This window comes from Schistocerca gregaria, chromosome 1 (assembly GCF_023897955.1).
Source record: "Schistocerca gregaria isolate iqSchGreg1 chromosome 1, iqSchGreg1.2, whole genome shotgun sequence".
Classification (NCBI taxonomy): Eukaryota; Metazoa; Arthropoda; class Insecta; order Orthoptera; family Acrididae; genus Schistocerca; species Schistocerca gregaria.
In genome coordinates, this window is record NC_064920.1 from 749,721,074 (window position 1) to 749,740,381 (window position 19,308).

A 19,308-nucleotide genomic window follows, 5' to 3' on the forward strand; every position below is an offset into this window, starting at 1 on the left:
GCCAGAGTACGCTCCCAAGTGCAGCCTCAGCCTAACTGTAAACAAACATCTAAGAAACTGCAGCAAAACCCACGGCAACTTCCTTCATGTCCGCAGTTTTTTACGAAACATTCACAAGAAGATTGTCCACAACGTTGAGTCGTGTGTCACAAATGCAAAAAAAAATTGTCATGTGTCATTCGTTTGTAAATCTGACCGCATACATGAAGTTCATGAACATGATGCTGATTCTGATTCTGTGTTGTCTGTCAATTGTACTTCATCCCTTTCAGGAATGTTATTCCTCACTGTCCAAATACTTGGTCAAGATGTTCGCATGCAAGTGGATACTGGTTCTGCTGCCACTATCACCAGTTCTCAGACGTATCTTCAGTGGGGGTCTCCAATCCTGTCACCTGTCACTAGGTAATTACAGACTTACAATAAACAGAAGATTTCTCTCTTGGAACAATTTGATGCTGAGGTATCTTACAAATCTGTCATTCGCACTGTTCCCATATTTGTGGCCGACCATAGTAACGTGGAGAATCTTTTTGGTTTCGATGACTTTCACGTTTTTGGGTTCTCCATGGATGACTCTTCAATATCATCTCTGATGCTATTCCTTATGCTCAATTGGTTTCCTTTTTGATGACATTTTCGTCCCTTTTTTCTCCTGGGTTGGGCCATGCAAACGACTTTGAAGCTCATATCACGCTCAAACCCGCTGCTCGGCCTAAGTTTTTTCGGGCTCGGCCCATTCCTGTGGCCCTTCATGATCAGGTCAAACGGGAGCTGGATCATCTCACTGCTTCAGGGGTCTTGCTTCCTGTCACTTCCATTGAGTGGTCCTCTCCTGTCATTGTCGTTGCTAAGCCAAATGGTGATATTCATCGCTGTGGCGATTTCAAAGCCACTGTAAATGCTCAATGCCTTATCAATACTTATCCTATGCCTCAATCTGAAGAATTGTGTATTTTTCTAAACTTGACCTGTCAGAAGCTTATCATCAACTTCCTCTCGACGCTGCTTCCCGGCAGTGTCTGGCAGTGTCTCTATCAATACCGATGATTGTCATTCTGGGTTGCCAGCACCCCTGCTCTCTTTCAGCGATTCTTGGGACAATTATTGCTCACTTTTCCTGGGTGTATAAATTACATGGATGACGATGTTGTCACTGGCTCCACCACTGAAGAACATCTTCAGAATCTCTGCACACTTTTTCATGTCTTACAGACTGCAGGTCTTAAGCATAATCTTCAGAAATCAAAATTTTTTCAAGCATCTATAACGTACTTGGGGTTTCAACTCTCTTGGGATGGTATTCGTCTGCTTCAGCAAACTGTTGCTGTGATCAATGCCCTTCCTCGCCCTACATCTGTTAAGGAACTGCAGGCCTTCTTGGAGAAAATAGCATACTATCACAGGTTTTTACCTTCGGCTGGTTTGGTGGCTCAGTTGTTGCAACGCCTGTTACATAAAAACATGCCTTTTCACTGGTCTGCATCATGCAATGCGGCTTTCCAGAAACTGAAGACTAGGCTGAAACAGGACTCATGCCTGGCTACTTATCGACCTGGCCAACATCTTGTTCTTTCCATGGACGCCTCTCAATATAAGGTTGGTGCAGTCCTTGCGTACTGTTTTTCTGACGGTTCTGAACAACACATTGTTTATGCCTCCAAAACGCTCACGGATGCCCAACAAAAGTATTCTCAAATTGAAAAAGAAGCTTTGGCCATTATTTATGCTCTTCAAAAGTTTGGTGTTTTTCTCTATGGATCCAAATTTCATCTTTTTACAGATCACAAACCACTTGTTTCCTTGTTTCATCCATCAGCGTCACTTCCCGACAAGGCTGCACACCGCCTCCAGCTTTGGGCTCTTTACTTGTCTCATTTCAATTATGAGATTCATTTCCAGCCGACAGCTCAACATGCGAATGCTGATGCACTGTCTCACCTTCCCGTGGATCCTGATCTGGCATTTGATAGGGACGAACTTTTGTGTTTCCACCTGGATGTTGCAGAGCAGCAGGTTGTTGACGGGTTCCCCATCACTGGGGACCGGCTGGGGGCTTCTACGGGTTCTGACCCTACCCTTTCCTGAGTTTTATGCTCTATTCAGAAGGGTTGGTCAGATTGTCCGACCGCTACGACTTCTGATCCGTTGTGGAACTACTACGCTTTGCGTTACCGCCTCATGGCTAGGGATGGTGTTATCCTCCTTTCCACCGAAAATGCTTTGCCGCGTGTTGTGGTACCTGTGTCTTTGCATGCTTCGGTCTTGCTTCTCCTTCGCCAAGGGCACTGGGGTGTCTCTCACACAAAATCTCTGACGCACCGTCATGTGTACTGGCCGGCATCAACTCTGAAATTGCACACATGGTTGCTGCCAGCGGCTCTTGTGCATCACAGGCCGCCGCCCCAAAGTCATCTTTGTCACCATGGCCTTCGCCTGAGAAGCCCTGGGAGTGTATTCATGCTGACTTAGTGGGACCTTTTTTAGGTACTTATTGTATTCTTGTTATTGACGCCTACTCTAACTTTCCTTTCATTGTCTGTTGCACGTCGCCTACCACTGCGGCAACCACCAATGCTCTAGCTCGCATGTTCTCTTTGGAAGGCCTTCCTTCTACTCTTATTACTGATAATGGTTGGCAATTTGCCTCTTCCAATTTTGCAGGTTTTTGTGCCCGTCACGGCGTCAGGCATGTCATGGCCCCTCCGTTACATCCAAAGTCAAACGGTGAGGCTGAATGACTGGTCCACACATTTAAGACTCAGATGAGGAAACTCCTGACTTCTTCTGCTGCTGTTGATGCACTTCTCCAGTTTCTGGCTTCTTACCGTTTCACCCTCATGGGCGACCACAGCTCGGCTGAGTTCTTACATGGCCGACAGCCCCGCATGCTACTTCATCTTCTGCGGCCTTTCACCTCATGGCCGCGGTTGCCTTTGCTTGGCCGGTTCACTGCCAGTGACCTTGTATGGGTACGGGGATGTGGCAGGCAGTCAAAATGGAGTCCTGGCCACATCTTGTGACACCATGGCCGACACCTGTATGAAATCCAGACGGACACGGGTGTTGCAGTGTGTCCTTCGGACCAGTTTCGGCCTCGTGTGCCAGCAACCCCTGTTCTGGATGCTGCTACACCAATTTTGGCTCTACATGACGCTTGGGATCCTGGTATCTCTCATTACTCACAACGCAGTCCTCTCACCATCATATTGGTGCCAGCACAAGAACTGATGCCAACAGGAGACGTGCCCATGCAGGGACCAGATGACCATCATCTGTCAGAGCAACTCTACTCACCTCCTTCTCCTATGGACATTGTCACATCGCCCATATCTCCTGTTATAACAACCGGACTTGCCACAATGGGAAGATTGGTGCACGGGGCCCCAGCAGATTTGACCCCCACGTCTCGACCAGTTATCATCGGTGTCACTTCCGTCCATATGGGAAGCCTCCTCCTCGAGACTTTACAGCCAGTCAGACAACACCTATGGACAGTAATTAAAACTTCTGAGCTAAGAGGCCGTGGTCCAATAGTAGAAATAGTAGAACAGTAGAAGTATTTCTACTATTGGACCACGGCCTCTTAGCCCGGAAATTACTGAAGACGCTGGCTTTGAAAGCCTACATGCTATGATTAACACCTATGGACGTTAGCAATCTACAGGCCACCTCCATCAAGACCTGTGCAAAAACTTCAAAGGGGGGAAATGTGTTGTGACTTGCCAATCTTTCAAAGTGCCGCCGCACAGTTACGCGCGTCCTCTACATGCGGCGCTGTCTGCCAGCCGTGCAGCAGCAGCGCCACCTAAGCGGCCATCCAGCCAGTGGCCACTAGACTCGGACTCAGTTATGATTTGACTGTTGAAGTGACACACGTCTTACTCTGTTTACTTGATCTGTGACTTTCATGTATTGCATCATCCTTGAAATATATTTGATCAACTTGAAGTTTTAGTAGATGCAGTTCTCAAAAACATTTGAAAGCTTTCAAAACAATAATGTTGTATAGGAGGTAGCTGTTTTATATTAGTTTTTTCCTTGATATGATGTGGTCCATCATATTGACTTGCTAACTCTAAGGTGGTACGAATTGCCTCTTTACCTCTTTTTCAAAAGGAGGCATTTAAAAAGTGTATATTCACTTGATGTTTGACATTCATTGACATGGGACTTGTGTGTTTCTATGTAAGGCAAACATCATATTTAAAGTTGATGGCTTGATCATCATCACAGTTTTTCCTTGCTGCACTCAGCTTTGTTTTCAATTGTTCCAATTTAAAATCAAACAGTGAGTGTAACAATCTTACCAACTTTTTTTGGCGTATATTGTTTTGCATTTATGTGTCTCTAACATTAAAGAATTCCTCATAATTTTAACAAATGCTGTCTCTAAAATTTTTATAGTTACACTGGTGACAGTATAATTCTGAGCTGCCTTTGTGGTATCTACAACATCCAAAAGTTTTCATCTAAAGAATGGAATATCTAGGATGGAATAATGACAATGTTGCGAAAAAGATAGACTCCTAAACACCATATAGTGGAGATGATGAGCTGTAAACAGGCACAGCAAAAAGAAAAGACTGGCACAAGAAAAAGACTGCTCCACAATCAGCTTTTGGCCAGGAGGCCTTCTTCTGAATTAGACAGCATACACACACAGCTCATACACACGTGAGCACTGTCTCTTACTACTGAGGCCAGTCTGCGAGCAACAGTGTATGGTGTATGATGGGAGCACCAGTCTGGATGGTGGGAGTAAGGACAAGGTTAAGGTGGGGAGGGGGAGGGATAACAGGGTAAGGTTAGGTGACAGTGAAGTACCACTTGTGGAAGCACTCAGGAACGAGCTGCGGAGAGTGTGGTGGGGCAGCTAGTTGGGAGGTTAGATGGACTGCGAGGTGTGGAGAGTGAGTGTGTGTGTTTGTGTGTGTGTGGGGGGGGAGGGGGGGGGGGGGGCAAATGAAAAGGAGAAAAGTAAAAAGACTGACTGTGGGTGCACTGGAACAGAAGGCTACAGTGCTGGAGTGGAAGCATGGAAGGGGATAGGAGGCGGGTGAAGGACAGTAACTAATGTAGGTTGAAGCCAGGAGGGTTATGGAACATAGGATATACTGTAGGGAGAGTTCCCACCTGTGCGTTTCAGAAAAGCTGGTGCTGGCAGGAAGGAGCCAGATGGCACAGGCTGTGGAGCAGTCATTAAAATGAGGACATTGTGTTGGGCAGTGGGCCCAGCAACTGGGTGGTCCAGCTGTTCTTGTCCACAGTTTAGCAATGGTCATTCTCGTGGACAGACAGCTTGTTGGTTGTCATGTCCACATAGAATGCAGCACAGAGGTTGCAGCATAGCTTGTAGATCACACGACTGGTTTCACAGGTATCCCTGTCTTTGATGGCATAGGTGACGCTTGTGACTGGACTGGAGTAGGTGGTGATGGGAGGATGTATGGGTCTATTACAGGATGTGAGCGATGAGCAAGGGAGTTGGGTGCAGGAGTGGGGTAGGGATGGTAGAGGATATTGTGTAGGTTTGGTGGGTGGCTGAATACCACAGTAAGAGGGGTGAGAAGGATAGTGAGTAGGACATTCCCATTTCAGGGCATAATGAGAGGTGGTTGAAACCTTGGTTATCTTTTTATTGTGTCTGTCCACTATATGGTGGGCAGCAGTCTATCCTTTCAATAACATTGTCACTTTTCATCCAAAGACATGGTATGGCAAAACAACATACACAGTGGCTGTAATTAAACCTTCACTAGTTGACCCATTGTAGATGGAAAGCTATTTGATGTATGAGTGCCCAACTTCATAGGAATGATGTTGAGACAGTGTGCTGCAAGATTTAAATTGTTTTGTAATGCTAGTGTCATGACCTGCTGTTAGGCACCAATACAGGTACAGCGATTTACGCTTGAAGCACAAGCATCAGTCTGCACTCCACTTGCAGGGTGTCAACATAGAACTGGACAAGGTGAGCAATGCATTCTTCATAAAGCTGTTTTATCAAAACAATAGCAATAGCGCTGCTGTTCATGGGTATCAATTCACTGAAGGAATATGGAGATCCTTGTTCCACATCTTTGTTGAAGCACGTGATTTGGAATTTCAAATTAATTGGTGGTTTTAGAATTGCTCCTGGTAGAATCCAATGGCCAATTGTGTCACAATCTGTTAACAAAGTTACTGTTTCCAAGGCTGAAAATGCTGGATGCAATGTGCTGTCTTCACGCGGTTGATGAGATGTGTCATACAGCTGAATGTTCCATGGACCACCATTCAAAAAGTTCTGTGAGCAATGGTGAAATGGTATCTCTAGTATGGCTCCAGTCTGTCATGAATGCAGTTGGTTGTCACATTGAGCAACTTTGGTAACCTGGAACCATAAACATGGTATGCATTTAACAAATGTTACCATCTCTTATAGAAATTAAAATTTGTTTCTTTCAATGATTTATTCATTATTTCTCTTCTACATGTCCTTAAAATCATTTCCACAAAGTTTCTTTGTCCTACAATTGTCCTACAGTCATTCATTTTTGATGGGGACCCTCTAAAGTAATGAAAGGTTAATTATAATCACGCTAATATAGCCAACAAACACTTCCTAACAGTTCGTGTGGAATTATTTATTGTAAACATGTAGCACAGTTGAGACCAAAACAGATAGCATGAACAGGTTAATTTTCACTAAAATAAGGGTTAGCACTTTCTTTTGCTGAAACCGTCAATCATGATTAAGCATTTATTAATTGTAATTTCCATTTGTTAATAAATATGAAATTAATAAAAAGTAAAAAAAATGTACTATCAAGATGTGGACCAAAGACATTATTAAAATGCTCTTACACCTAATAATCTCATAAACTACAAATGTTTTATATTTAACAGTGCTCTAAAAGCTTCTAAGCATCAAACATGATTTCTCAAGTTTCTTTGAGAGTAACATCACATTGGTTCAAGAGGCCAAGCCGTAAGCCACCTTGTAAGATAAGGCTTCAAGAAAACTGTAAGTTAACACATGCAAATGCTTGTATTTTGTGAAATTCCATTTATATTCATATCTGTTTGATTTGGGATAGTACATATGAGGCAACCAAAAACAAAACTGAAAAAGTGATAGTATCATTGGTAAAACAGGCTGTTTTGTGCAGAAAGTAAGATGTTCACATAACAAAAATTTACTTATAAATATATTAAAATTACACTCTTTGTCAGTGTAACACCATCAAACTACCCATGATGAAGATAATTACTGTATAATGCAGAAGTAGTTTGCAGTAAATGTTTTCCTTTGACTCAGTTCTCACTTCCAAAGGTTCTCCTCAGTATTGAGATCCATAGAAAATTATGTATGTATTAATAAAGTTAAGAATATACGATCCTGAATCAAATGATAAAATTCTAAGTAGGAAGTCTTGTAGTCTCCACTTTAGATCACAAAAGTCATTTACTACTACTTTGTTGAATACACTGAAACACAAAATAAACAACACAAAATTCAGAAAAGTTACTTATTTTGAGAATTTTTCAGTATTACAGATAAAAGCCATCACTAGCACTCAGAATTACAGTGGTGGAAAACTGCTCAAATGTGAGGCTAAGATTAATCACCTAGCCAAATGGTAGCACAGCACAGTCTGCCAGAGCAGCAATTAGTAGCAGTAGGCAGGTGTAGCTCTACTCAGGTATCAAATAGGTTTATTCATTGCATGGTATGTCCAAAGAATAACTTTTGTGTTGAAGAGTTGTTGTTAATACTTCTATCAGCTTTAGGGAGGAACTCACTAGCTAGTAAACATAGACTGGACCTGCAGCCATTAAACCTTAAATTGGCTGACTAGGCCCACAAGACTTGACAGCTGGAGATGCTGTGTTGTCCATCAGTCACATCGGCCCTGCCAGACAAAAGTGTAGTAAGACATATCAGTCATATGGCATTGTGTATCAGAACATCCAGTGGGATTAAAAGAGTAAGAATTAGAATGAGTTTTTTTATAATCGGTAAAAAGCTTTTCTTCCATATATAATATTATTTACATTGACTGATGAATCATGCCATTTTTGTGTTGTGTTACCATCCAATTTATTTAACCTAGATCTAGTTAGCTATAAATCTACTGTCTGATGAATAATTCTAGCTGTAATCAAATTGTTTTGGAATTTTATTTTCTATTTTCTCTTGCTCTATTTGTTCTTTATGTAGTCTGATAACATCTTATCCTTGTTTACTTTTCCTTGCCTCCCAAAACAGTGATCATGGATTTAAAAATAGAAGTAATTTGCATCACTGTCTGCACTGGTTCAGATTCTTTTATTGTCAAGCCTGGTTCCTCTTTCAGAAAGGTGTAGAGACGTATGTCCTCATTTTTAGCCACATTTTTCATAAATGTTTTTGTGGTTTAAAGTAAACTCAAGTTTCTTTCTATCTTTACTTATCAGATTTAATGTCAACAAGGTATTCTTATTTGTAGAGTACTTAAAGGATCTTTTAATTATTTCAGAAAAAAGCAGCAAGAAAAAGACTACAGAACCAGTACCATATCCACTACAAATGTAAGTATGTAAGTAATATGTAAGGTATCAAAACTGTGTAAAACCAACACACACACACACACACACACACACACACACACACACACACACACACACACACACACACACACACACAAAAGTCTGCCACTGGATTGTCAAACATGGCTGATTTATGCATGTTAATATGTCCATGTCTTTCATTTGCATCTGCAGCAGGGTTACTAAATTCTCCCTCCCTCCTTTAACCTACATGTAGTGCAAGTACATGCCTCACCAGTGAGGTGGAGAACAATGTGGTAAAAGCAACTGGGAGTTAGGTAATGTCAAGAAGAATGGCTCCTGAGGGACATATGGAACTCCCAATTATGATGGTACTGGGTTCAGAGCTCTGTGTAGGAATGGAGACTTCTTGGAGTGGTGGCATCTCTGTGGTAAATTAACCACTGGTGTACCTGAATTGGCATCCATCGATATGCACCTCAGCTCATGAGATGGGAGATCTGAGCAGTCATCTTCTGTGACCTGGCAATAGAGAAAGCTGTGATGTGGTTGCTATGGTGGTGATGGTGGACTCCCCAATGTAGGAAGCCATGAGCATGATGCCACAACCACATTTGGTTGCATTGCCAGTGCAGTATCCTCTGGAAATGGGTGAAGGAGTCCATGATGATTAACAGCATGGAAACCAAGAAAGGTACTTCATCATGGAAATCCTCCTGTGGGATTGAAGCAGCAATTGGAACATTTGACAGTGCAGGGGGATGGCACTACCCCCCACCACTGTTCACCATTTTCTGTATGGAATACCTGGTTGAAACTGAATCTGGTGCCACCAGTGAAAAAAGAGCAAAGGTGAGGCAGTTCTGCACCAGAGAGCTTTGGAGGTCAGCACAACCAGATAAACTGCAAGCCCCAGTGAAGGAGCAGGTCACACCCAGGTGCTATAATGATGTCCCAAGAATTTATTGGGAGCTCATCGAACAGTAATTCCAGTTGGCTCTCCAACTACAAAACTGGTGTCCAACTAGAACCGAACTGTCTCCTGATAATCAAATTCAGCATCTAAATGTGTTATAACATGAGAAAATGTAGCCATGTTAGAATGATCACCAGAAGTGCAGTAGTGAATGGAGTAATCATAATTTGTCAAAAAGAATCCCACTGATGAATGCAATATGCAGTATACTCTGATAATTTTTCCTTTGGTCCAAGAAGTGATTAACAGATTATGTTTGATTATAAGATGAAATCTGCAACCATATAAAAAATTTCAGAATTTAACAGCACTAAAGATGAGGTCAGTGCTTCCTTTTTTATCTCTGAATAGTGTTCTTGAGCTGGAATAAATTTAATCACAGGCATGTTCTTTATAGTATATGCATATTCTTGGCTGAGACAGAGGCCCTCTTCATTGAGAATATACTCTAAGTAAGAGGCCACTAGTTGAAAGAAAGTGCATTTGTAAAAGTTATACAAGCTGCCTGTCCATGTAAGGGCTGCAAAAACCAAATGGAGATATCACACACGTTCTTTTATTGAGTATCCAGTGGCCAAAATACCACCTAGAAAGTATACAAAATCTGGAATAACAGCAATAGAAACTTCTGAGATACAGTGGGAGCACTAGCCATACCAAAAGGATACCTGTTAAATTGATAAAATCCAAATGGTGTGTGCAAGACAAATATTCCTTGAGTCTTGATCAAGGGGGAAGTGAAAATATGACTCTTAGTAGAATGATTTTGAGAAACGAGTTTTCCTCCTGAAAGTTTAGAAGAAATTGGCCGGAGGCTCCTCTCATTTTTGGTTGCTGTATCCAAGGCTCCCTGTCAAGCTCATAGGGCTCCTGGAAATTCATGGAACAACCACAGTGCAGATTTTATGTGTTGCCCTAATTGTACATAAAATTCACGCACCCATGTGTGTGCATGTGTTTGGGTTGGGTAGGTGGGGGGTGGGATGTGGGGAGGGGGGGATATACACACATGCTGTTACATATGACATGTATGGCTTCACTAATATAAGACATCACTGCATTACATAAAATCTTGTGCACACCTGTAGTATGGACTGAAGATATGAATGCCTTCATGGGTCCAAAAATAATGAAACTACTACGAAATGTTGGCATAATACAGCAAACACTGGAAAATCCTGTATGGAGTGTAACAATATTATGAAAAGTAAAGTTGCCACTCACCATATAGCACAGATGCTGAGTTGTGGATAGGCACAATAAAAAGACTGTCACAAATAAAGGTTTTGGCCCATAAGGCCTTCATCAGAAATAGATAACAGACACAATCACACTCACGCAAATGCAACTCATGCACACATAACTGCAGTTTCAGGCAACTGTGTCCACAGTTTTTTTGTGCCTATCTGCGACTTAGCAGCTCCACTATATGGTGAGTGCCACCTTTCCTTTTCATAACTTTGTAGCATAATACATCTGCAGGCTACTGATGCATTTCAGATTCAGTGAGTGAGCAGGAGGGATCTGTTTTCCTGTTTCAATATCTATTTTGTACTTGCCATTTATTTATTAATTCAACCAATCAACCATTCATTCACTAATTCACACATCCTGTCCTAAATTCCACCATGAAGGATAGCCTTTAAGGATGAGGAACAAGTCAAATTATGAAACTTCCTTGCAGATTAAAACTGTGTACCTTATTGGAATCCAAACCTGGGACATTCACCTTTCACATGTGGGTTCTTCCTTTTTTCCAGGAATGCTAGTCCCACAATGTATGCAACAGAACTTGTGTGGAGTCTGGACCATAGGAGATGAGGTACTGGCAGTAACAGAACTGTGACAATGGATTGTGAGTCAGGCTTGGTTAGCTCATCCAGCAAAGATTGTTACAACAAATTACCAGTTTTGTTTGTAAGAATTCCTCCATTATTTCAGAGAACCGTGACCAACTCATTTATGCAGGAGCAACATTTAGAAAATTTTCAAATGTTGTTTGAGAAGCTTCAGTCTCATGGTCTGCATTGTCAGCTGGATAAGTGTAGTTTCTTTGAGACTGTATAAAGTACCTACAACACATATTAAACAGAGAATGGCTTATGCTCACACGGGGTCATGTAGATGCAATCCTTAAACTACCTTCTCTGAAGCATTCCAAAAAATCTGTCGTTCTTGGGCAAAGTTAATTATCACATGAAATTCCTTTCCAACTTGGCCCAAATTTCCTACCAGCTTAATCAGTTATACAAAAAAAAGAGTCAAATCCATGCATAAGGCATTTGAAAGGCATGCAATAAAAGCTTTCTTGCAAATTAAAAAGTGTCGGAGGTTTGCCTCTTGTTTAGTAATATTCTGGGCATCAATCAAACTGTTAATGCTTGCCAGTATTTTTTTTTATTTGCAAATTGTAGTCTATTAGTCTCAAAGTACATAATCTAAATCATTTGAGTCAAGTTCAAGGGACATCAAAAACTATGGTAAAACTTCATCATAAACATAAAACTACTGACACTAAAAACAACTCCTAATAAAAATTCATAAACGAATGATGTATAATGGAAGATGAAGTGATAATTTCAGCAAAAAAATTATCATTTAATCCTCCATGAATGTTGAAGCTCACATAGGTATTAGCATCCTTAAGATTAAAATTGTTAAGGTGTCCAACTTACTTGTCTCTTCAAGTATGTAGATGAAGTGTTCATCATATGGCCATATGGAAGAGATAAGCTGAATCTCAATTCCATTCACCAGAACATCTCTTTTACCATGAATGTTGAAATACCGTATTTGCTCGAATCTAAGTTGCACTCGAATCTAAGCTGCACCTGAACAATGAGACTCGAAATCAAGGAAAAAAATTTTTCCCAAATCTAAGCCACACCTGAAATTTGAAACTCGAAATTCAAGGGGAGAGAAAAGTTTTAGACTGCACTTCCAAATCGAAACAAAGTTAGTCCATTGTAACATGAGACACAATTGAGGTCGAATTGATGAAGCAACAGTAGTTTGGTTCGAGTCATAAGCTTAACAGTCTAGCTTTACCTAGTATCCATTGCTGTGTGTCAGCCACTCTATCTGTATTTATATGGGTACCCTTAATTTTTCATGTGCTTTGTCTAGTTTGAATCGATTGCTTATTTTGCTTTGATCTGATAAGTGCTGTTCTCTTTGTTATAGGTATTTACGTCACTCTAAGCTAAAAGTGCATTATTGTACTGTGTCATGCATTGTTTGTCGCATTCTGATCATGGTACCTGTCACCGCTCGTGGCATGGCTTGCTTTTGTGTGCACTACCATGGCTTAAATAAAAAAAAAAAAAAGTGAGGAATTGTCTCATAAGCGAAATAATGGCGAGAGACTGCTATTTGCTGCTTTCTTTGATAATGATAAACAAGAACCAAATAATAGACTGCATGTGATACAAGATGTTCTGAATGTACATTACATTCTGCGCAGAAATTAGATTCGTCTTAGATTTAAAAATCTAGTCAGTTGCCGTGCTTCATTTCTGACTGTATCACTATTCAGCATAAGAATAATATGCATATAAACACGATATGACACGTATATTCTTCCGCATTTGCTGTTGTCTCACTCTTGTTTTATAGTTTATTAGGCAGACAGGATGTAAATGAGATAGCAGCAAACCCGAAAGAATACAGGGTATAATGTTTACTTTCTTCTACCTTTTCTTTTAACTTACTTACTGACACAGAGGTTTTGGTGCCAGTATTTATCTTTGTGCCTGTAAAGCATGCCTGTGTAGCGCTACATATATTTGATGGCAGAAGTTAGTTGTGGGGGCACCTACCAACATTTTTCAGAACTTCCACTTACTTTGCACATGATTCTAAGCTGCAGGCAGTTTTTTGGATTACAAAAACTGGAAAAAAGTGCAGCTTAGATTCGAGTAAATATGGTAGATGGAGTGCTCCCTCTTTCTGGATGTCCTGATAAAAAGAAGAGCAGATGGCATGTAGGTCCACACCACTGGAAGAATAAGCACACTGAACTGTACCTGCATGTTGACGGGTGCCACCAACCAGCAGAGAGAGCTGACATGCTCAAACATTGGTACATAGGGCTTGCACCATCTCTGACAAAGTCTCAACAAAGAACTTGGACATCTGAAGATGGTGTTCTGGAATAACGGCAAGAAGGATGTGCAAATTTGGAGAATCTGACATCATACACTCTCTATGCAACCATCAGAAATGGAAGAGGAACCTGAGGAGGTTGCAGAAATTGCGTTACATCCTTTCTGTGGCACATTGTACAGAAAGGAAGGATCAGTTCTCCAGAAACATCAAGCAAAGACAGCTAAAACATGGGCACTGCTTTGGTAGTAACAAGGTGGCCTTGGCTTGTGGACATCAGGGGTCTATCAGATACCCAAACAATGTTGCAAGACATATATAGGTTGGACAGCATGTATTTTAAAAGATTGTTACTGAGAACAGCAGTGGCACATCAGACTACAGCAGCCCAAGAAATTGGTAGTCTCAGAAAGTTGCCTTTCAGGATTACATGGAATGAATTACAACCATTCTAAGATTCTGACACTTCTGGGGCTATGTCAGTAAAGAATCTATTGAGATTCAAGTAAGGGAGTGGTAGTGTCTACAAGTAAGGGGGTGGTAGTGTCTACACCCTTAGTAAAGCCTGGGAACTCACACGTACCCTGATTAAGAAGAGAGATGAGATATCCCACAGGAACAGCAGAGGCACTATAATGGTGCATACTGGGGTGAAAACCTATAATAGAGCAACAAGGCAGCAGGAAGAATTGTGGAGGAAAGGCGTGTGTGGATGGTGGTAAGACCAGCAGATGGGAGGGAAACAGGGAAATGCTATACTGACCTCTCAGCAGTCTCTTCATCAATGCACCTGATGATGGCAGTGTGGTCACTTGCTGAAATATTGTGCCCATTTGGCACTAACATTGAGCCATTAACCAGTGAAATAGTTTTCACGAAGTATGCTGTGAGAAGCTGAAGAATTACAAGATTCTTTTTTCTGTGAATTAGACTTGTGTTTGACAATTCTCTTCTGCAGTTTCAGTATTTGAGATACAGTATTTGAACTTCCTCAGAAACTCAAATCATACATAGTGATGGATTCAAAATAACTATGACATCCTATATTTTGTGTTTGCATGACAGTATAATTTGTTAGTATTTGCACTGCAAATGCAAAACTGCTTAATTTATTTGAGGAAGTCAATATATGTTTTCCAACTTAAGTTCTTGTCCATATTTAGTCAAGGAATTTGATCAGGTGAGCTTCTTTCACAAGTTGTTTGTTATATTATATTTTGCATGTTTGGTGTTGAAATGTAACTTACATGTTTTCACAGTGATTACCTTTAGCCTATTTAAGTGGAACCAGATTTCTCAGGCATCTCCATTGTTCATGATAGAGCTCACAATTTATTCTGGATTGTCATCTGCAATTAAAAAAGAGAAGTATTGATGCCTCAGCTTCCAGTATTGATGCAGTACTATACCAAAAATACATCAACAGCACATAACAGCCATTGTATTTGCATCTAAAATATTAAATGTGGCACAGAAAAATTACCTGAAAATGCTGAAAGAGACTTGGCTATCACATATGGCATCAACAAGTTTTATGTATATCTCTATAGCAATAAGTTTCACCTGATCACTGAACACAAACCCCTCATTTCACTATTCACTTGAAACTTGCTGATAAGACTGTGCAGTGGCTGATAAGTTAGGTGTTGTTCCATAGTCACTGCAGCTTCAAGGTCTGGCCAGAATTATAGGCTGTCTGTGCAGCACCAAAATGTGGATGCTCTTTCCCACTTTGCATGTGGCCAGAGGCAGAGTTTGACTGGCCTGAAGTGCTTTTAGTTGCCTTTGAGTCCAATCAGTGACACACCCGTGATGAGTTCCCAGTTACAGCACTCAAAGAAGCAACAGGAACAGGCCATGATCAGCTACTCTGCTGTGCACCTGCCTAAGGGTGTAAACCTGGCATAGTGTGTTATTTTTCACACAACACTTGCTTAATGCAGCTAGTGGTGTCTTGTTATTAGTCACAGACAGTTTTGTATGCTGAGTGATAATTTCATCCACACACTGTTTTTGCATACTGAATCTCCTCCACACTGCACATGCGAATGTGATGAATGATGACAATGACATGGCTTCAGTGTTTACAGACCCAGTGTCTATGCCTCTACACAACATAAAAGTGGATGAAAAAAATTTTTTTCACTTAATAAATTTTTTAACACCAATATATATTTTATACTACTAAAGGCCAGTTCTGTCAGTTGTTTGCAGGTTCCTCTGGATGGATGTTGCCTGGCTGCACTCTCTCACAGAGAATATGAAACATGTGACCATTTGCCAGATATCAGTTCTTATACAAAACAAATAATACAAATAAACCATTTCCTTTACTTACTGCATGTGGCAGAAGTAGGGAAGGGTAAGTCTTACACTTTACATTTTGTGACATTGCGAAGAGAGTATCATTTCTCTGGGCCATAGAGTGCAGATAGGCTTTTTAGACATTAAAACCAGACCTCTAATCAGCACCTGCCCAGTGACTTACCAGCCCAACTTATCATTGACATTAGCACTAGATGCATCTCCATATAGCATATGGTTCTCTCTCACAATGAATGGAATGGAAAAAAATTGTATTTACAAAAAACCATATAGGTCAGCCAACTACAGCTAAAAACTTTGTACTTAATGTGAAAAACAATCAAACTTAAAATTACAGATGGCAAAACAATCTGTATTAAAATTGAGTGAAAGTGCAAATTTCTAATAGCTCTAAATTGTGTTTTCACTGTATGATGACGAGTTTCATACACTGAAGGTATATCTTTAGGTCATATCCGCATATAGAATAAAACTGCATAAGTAAAAGCACTAGTAGTCAACATAACCCACTGAACAAAGTAGACAGTAAAGTGATGTACTCACAAAACTAATACTTCATGTGCCACTAATTCCAAGGTACAAGTGCATGTAAAAACGTGTCAGTAAAACCTTGGAACAGCAGTTGGGCATCTGATCCGAACCATGCATGGTCACTAATACACGAGTCTAGAAAGCATGACAATCTGTGGATGGTAGGATAAAACCTCTGAGCACAAAACATTACCGAATGAACATAATGTAAATAAAATACAGCTCACAATGTCAGTAAAGTATAAAACAGAAAAAAAACTTACCATCATCAAAATTCACAGCAGAAACAAGAATTAAAAGACAAACAATCCTTAGGAGTCATTAACATACTAAAATATATTCCCATGCATCAAATAGAATTGTTATACGCTATGTACAGACATTCTAACATTAATATTGCTGAAAATGCACTAAAATTGAATTTATATACCTATGAAATTGTCAATGCCAGTTTCTAAATGATTTATTTAGCTTATCTGAGCATCACTTCAGTAAGAAGATGTTCTTACTAACATACATCTGTTCTACATCTACATCTACATCCATACTCCGCAAGCCACCTGACGGTGTGTGTTGGAGGGTACCCTGAGTACCTCTATCGGTTCTCCCTTCGATTCCAGTCTCATATTGTTCGCAGAAAGAAGGATTGTCGGTATGCTTCTGTGTGGGCTCTAATCTCTCTGATTTTATCCTCATGGTCTCTTCGCAAGATATACGTAGGAGGGAGCAATATACAGCTTGTGAAGGTATGTTCTCGAAACTTTAACAAAAGCCCTTACTGAGCTACTGAGCGTCTCTCCTGCAGAGTCTTCCACTGGAGTTTATCTATCATCTCCGTAATGCTTTTGCGATTACTAAATGATCCTGTAACAAAGCGCACTGCTCTCCGTTGGATCTTCTCTATCTCTTCTATCAACCCTATCTGGTACGGATCCCACACTGCTGAGCAGTATTCAAGCAGTGGGCGAACAAGTGTACTGTAACCTATTTCACTGAATGCCCTGTAAATCCATTCCCAGTATTTTGAATGAGTCATTGTTTATTATTATGTTACATCATAGTCCCAGAAGCAACTTATACTTGTGAAACTCTGTTCCAAATTAAAAATGAAAGAAGAACCAGTCAACTGTCAAGACTGAACAAAGAATTATCTATACATGCATCAATAAAAAATACCAGGTTGATGGAGTGTGGAGAATCCTCCCTAATGAAACTCTCTATTGTGAGATTGACCCAAACACCAGCACAATGATGAAGAAAAGAATCTCATATTTCTTTCATGCCTTATGACTGCCTGACAACAGGATTTTAAAATAGCTAGTGATGAGAAATCTCAGAAAGAAGACAGGACAGTGGGTCAAAGAAATTCAGCAAGATCTTGAAGCAGTCGGACTTTGAATTACTGATGCAGAGAACAAAAACAAAATTAACACTCTCCTCATGAATCATAAATTTTCAGCAGAAATGATGCGTTCAGAACGAATGAAGAAATACTGGGCTGAGTGCAAGAAGCAATCTTCAAAGAGAAAGATATCATGGGATGATTCAAGTGGTCCTATGTGGCCAATCAAGTTAATAATATAATATAATAATAATGATAATAATAATACTTTATAAGATAAATCTAACAGCTTTTTATTGTTATCACTTGACCATCATGTTTAGATGAGCCACTTATTTTTACCTATTACTATATCTTGATGATGTGATTTTAACTAGTGATAATGATTATATTTGAGCCAAATTTGTTTTATATTTTTGTGATGTGTTTTTCAGAATGAAAGTGACATTACACATTCTGAGGCTCAGCAGATAAGCAGAGTTGCATCATCTTCTGCCTCCAGCACACAATTTCTTTGTCAGGAAGACATACAGCTGCTGGAAAAGGTAAATTTTATTTTTATTATGAAAAAGTATATAATGTAATAGCCACACAGAAATCAGCAGTGAAGATCAGCTCTGTTGTTAATAACTTCATGAATGATTAAATGCTTCAGTACCAAAACAGAAATAATCTGACTTATGCAGAGGTACAGTAGTATCTTACACTGTTGAAACAAAGCATCCTCTTATAAAGGGACACAGGAACATATTTTCATACAGTGTGCATTTATTGAAGACCACTGGAAACTGTAAGTTCAGTAGTTCTCATAATGTGGCCAATTATGTTTAATAATGAACCAAAAAATACTTTGTTTTATGTCTCAAAACATTCTCGTAAATCTCTGAATCTGTAATTCAGTTTTTCACCAACTAAAACCAAGTGTGTCTGTTATTGTAAAAATCAAATAAGTTAAAAATAACTACTTTTTCTATCTTTATGGTCAATTAAAATCAATGTTACACTGGTGAATTTTGTAAAATATAAACATTCACAGCTGGAAATGTCACAGTTAATACAATGTCCCGGGATATTATGCTGTGGTTGAATGGGTTTCACCTTAAAACCTAATGTTTTGTCCCCATCTGTGGAGGACATTTTCAAGGGGGATCATACCTTCTTAGAATGTCTGATTCACATCCTGGCTTGTTATTGAGCCAGGGTGAGGATCAGACATTCACAGAATCTACGAGCCCCTTCGAAAATGTCCTCCACAGATGGAGACAAAATGTTGGGTTTTAAGGTGAAGACCATTCGACCATGGTATCGTAGCCTGGAACATTTTATTAACTGTGACAGCAGTGAATTATGTATAGTCTCTGCCGTGAGGAGGCAGGTCTCTAAAGTAGGTCTATATTACCATCTGCAAATTCATATCCCCCTTTGTTTTTATGTAACCTAAAACAAATTTCAAGTGACTTTGAACATGCATTATTTTGTACAAAGTACTCACTCA

The 19,308-nt window shown here is 40.1% G+C and overlaps 1 protein-coding gene across 2 annotated transcripts in view; it reads left to right on the plus strand.

The window, feature by feature from the left end:
* Window positions 1-19,308, plus strand: part of LOC126267631 (uncharacterized) — a 111,282-nt gene that overhangs the window by 79,135 nt on the left and 12,839 nt on the right. For both annotated transcript variants that reach the window (XM_049972932.1, XM_049972941.1), the window contains exons 5-6: window positions 8,505-8,556; window positions 18,248-18,358. In XM_049972932.1, coding sequence (XP_049828889.1) covers window positions 8,505-8,556; window positions 18,248-18,358 — 163 coding nt within the window. The remainder of the gene's footprint in view (window positions 1-8,504; window positions 8,557-18,247; window positions 18,359-19,308) is intronic.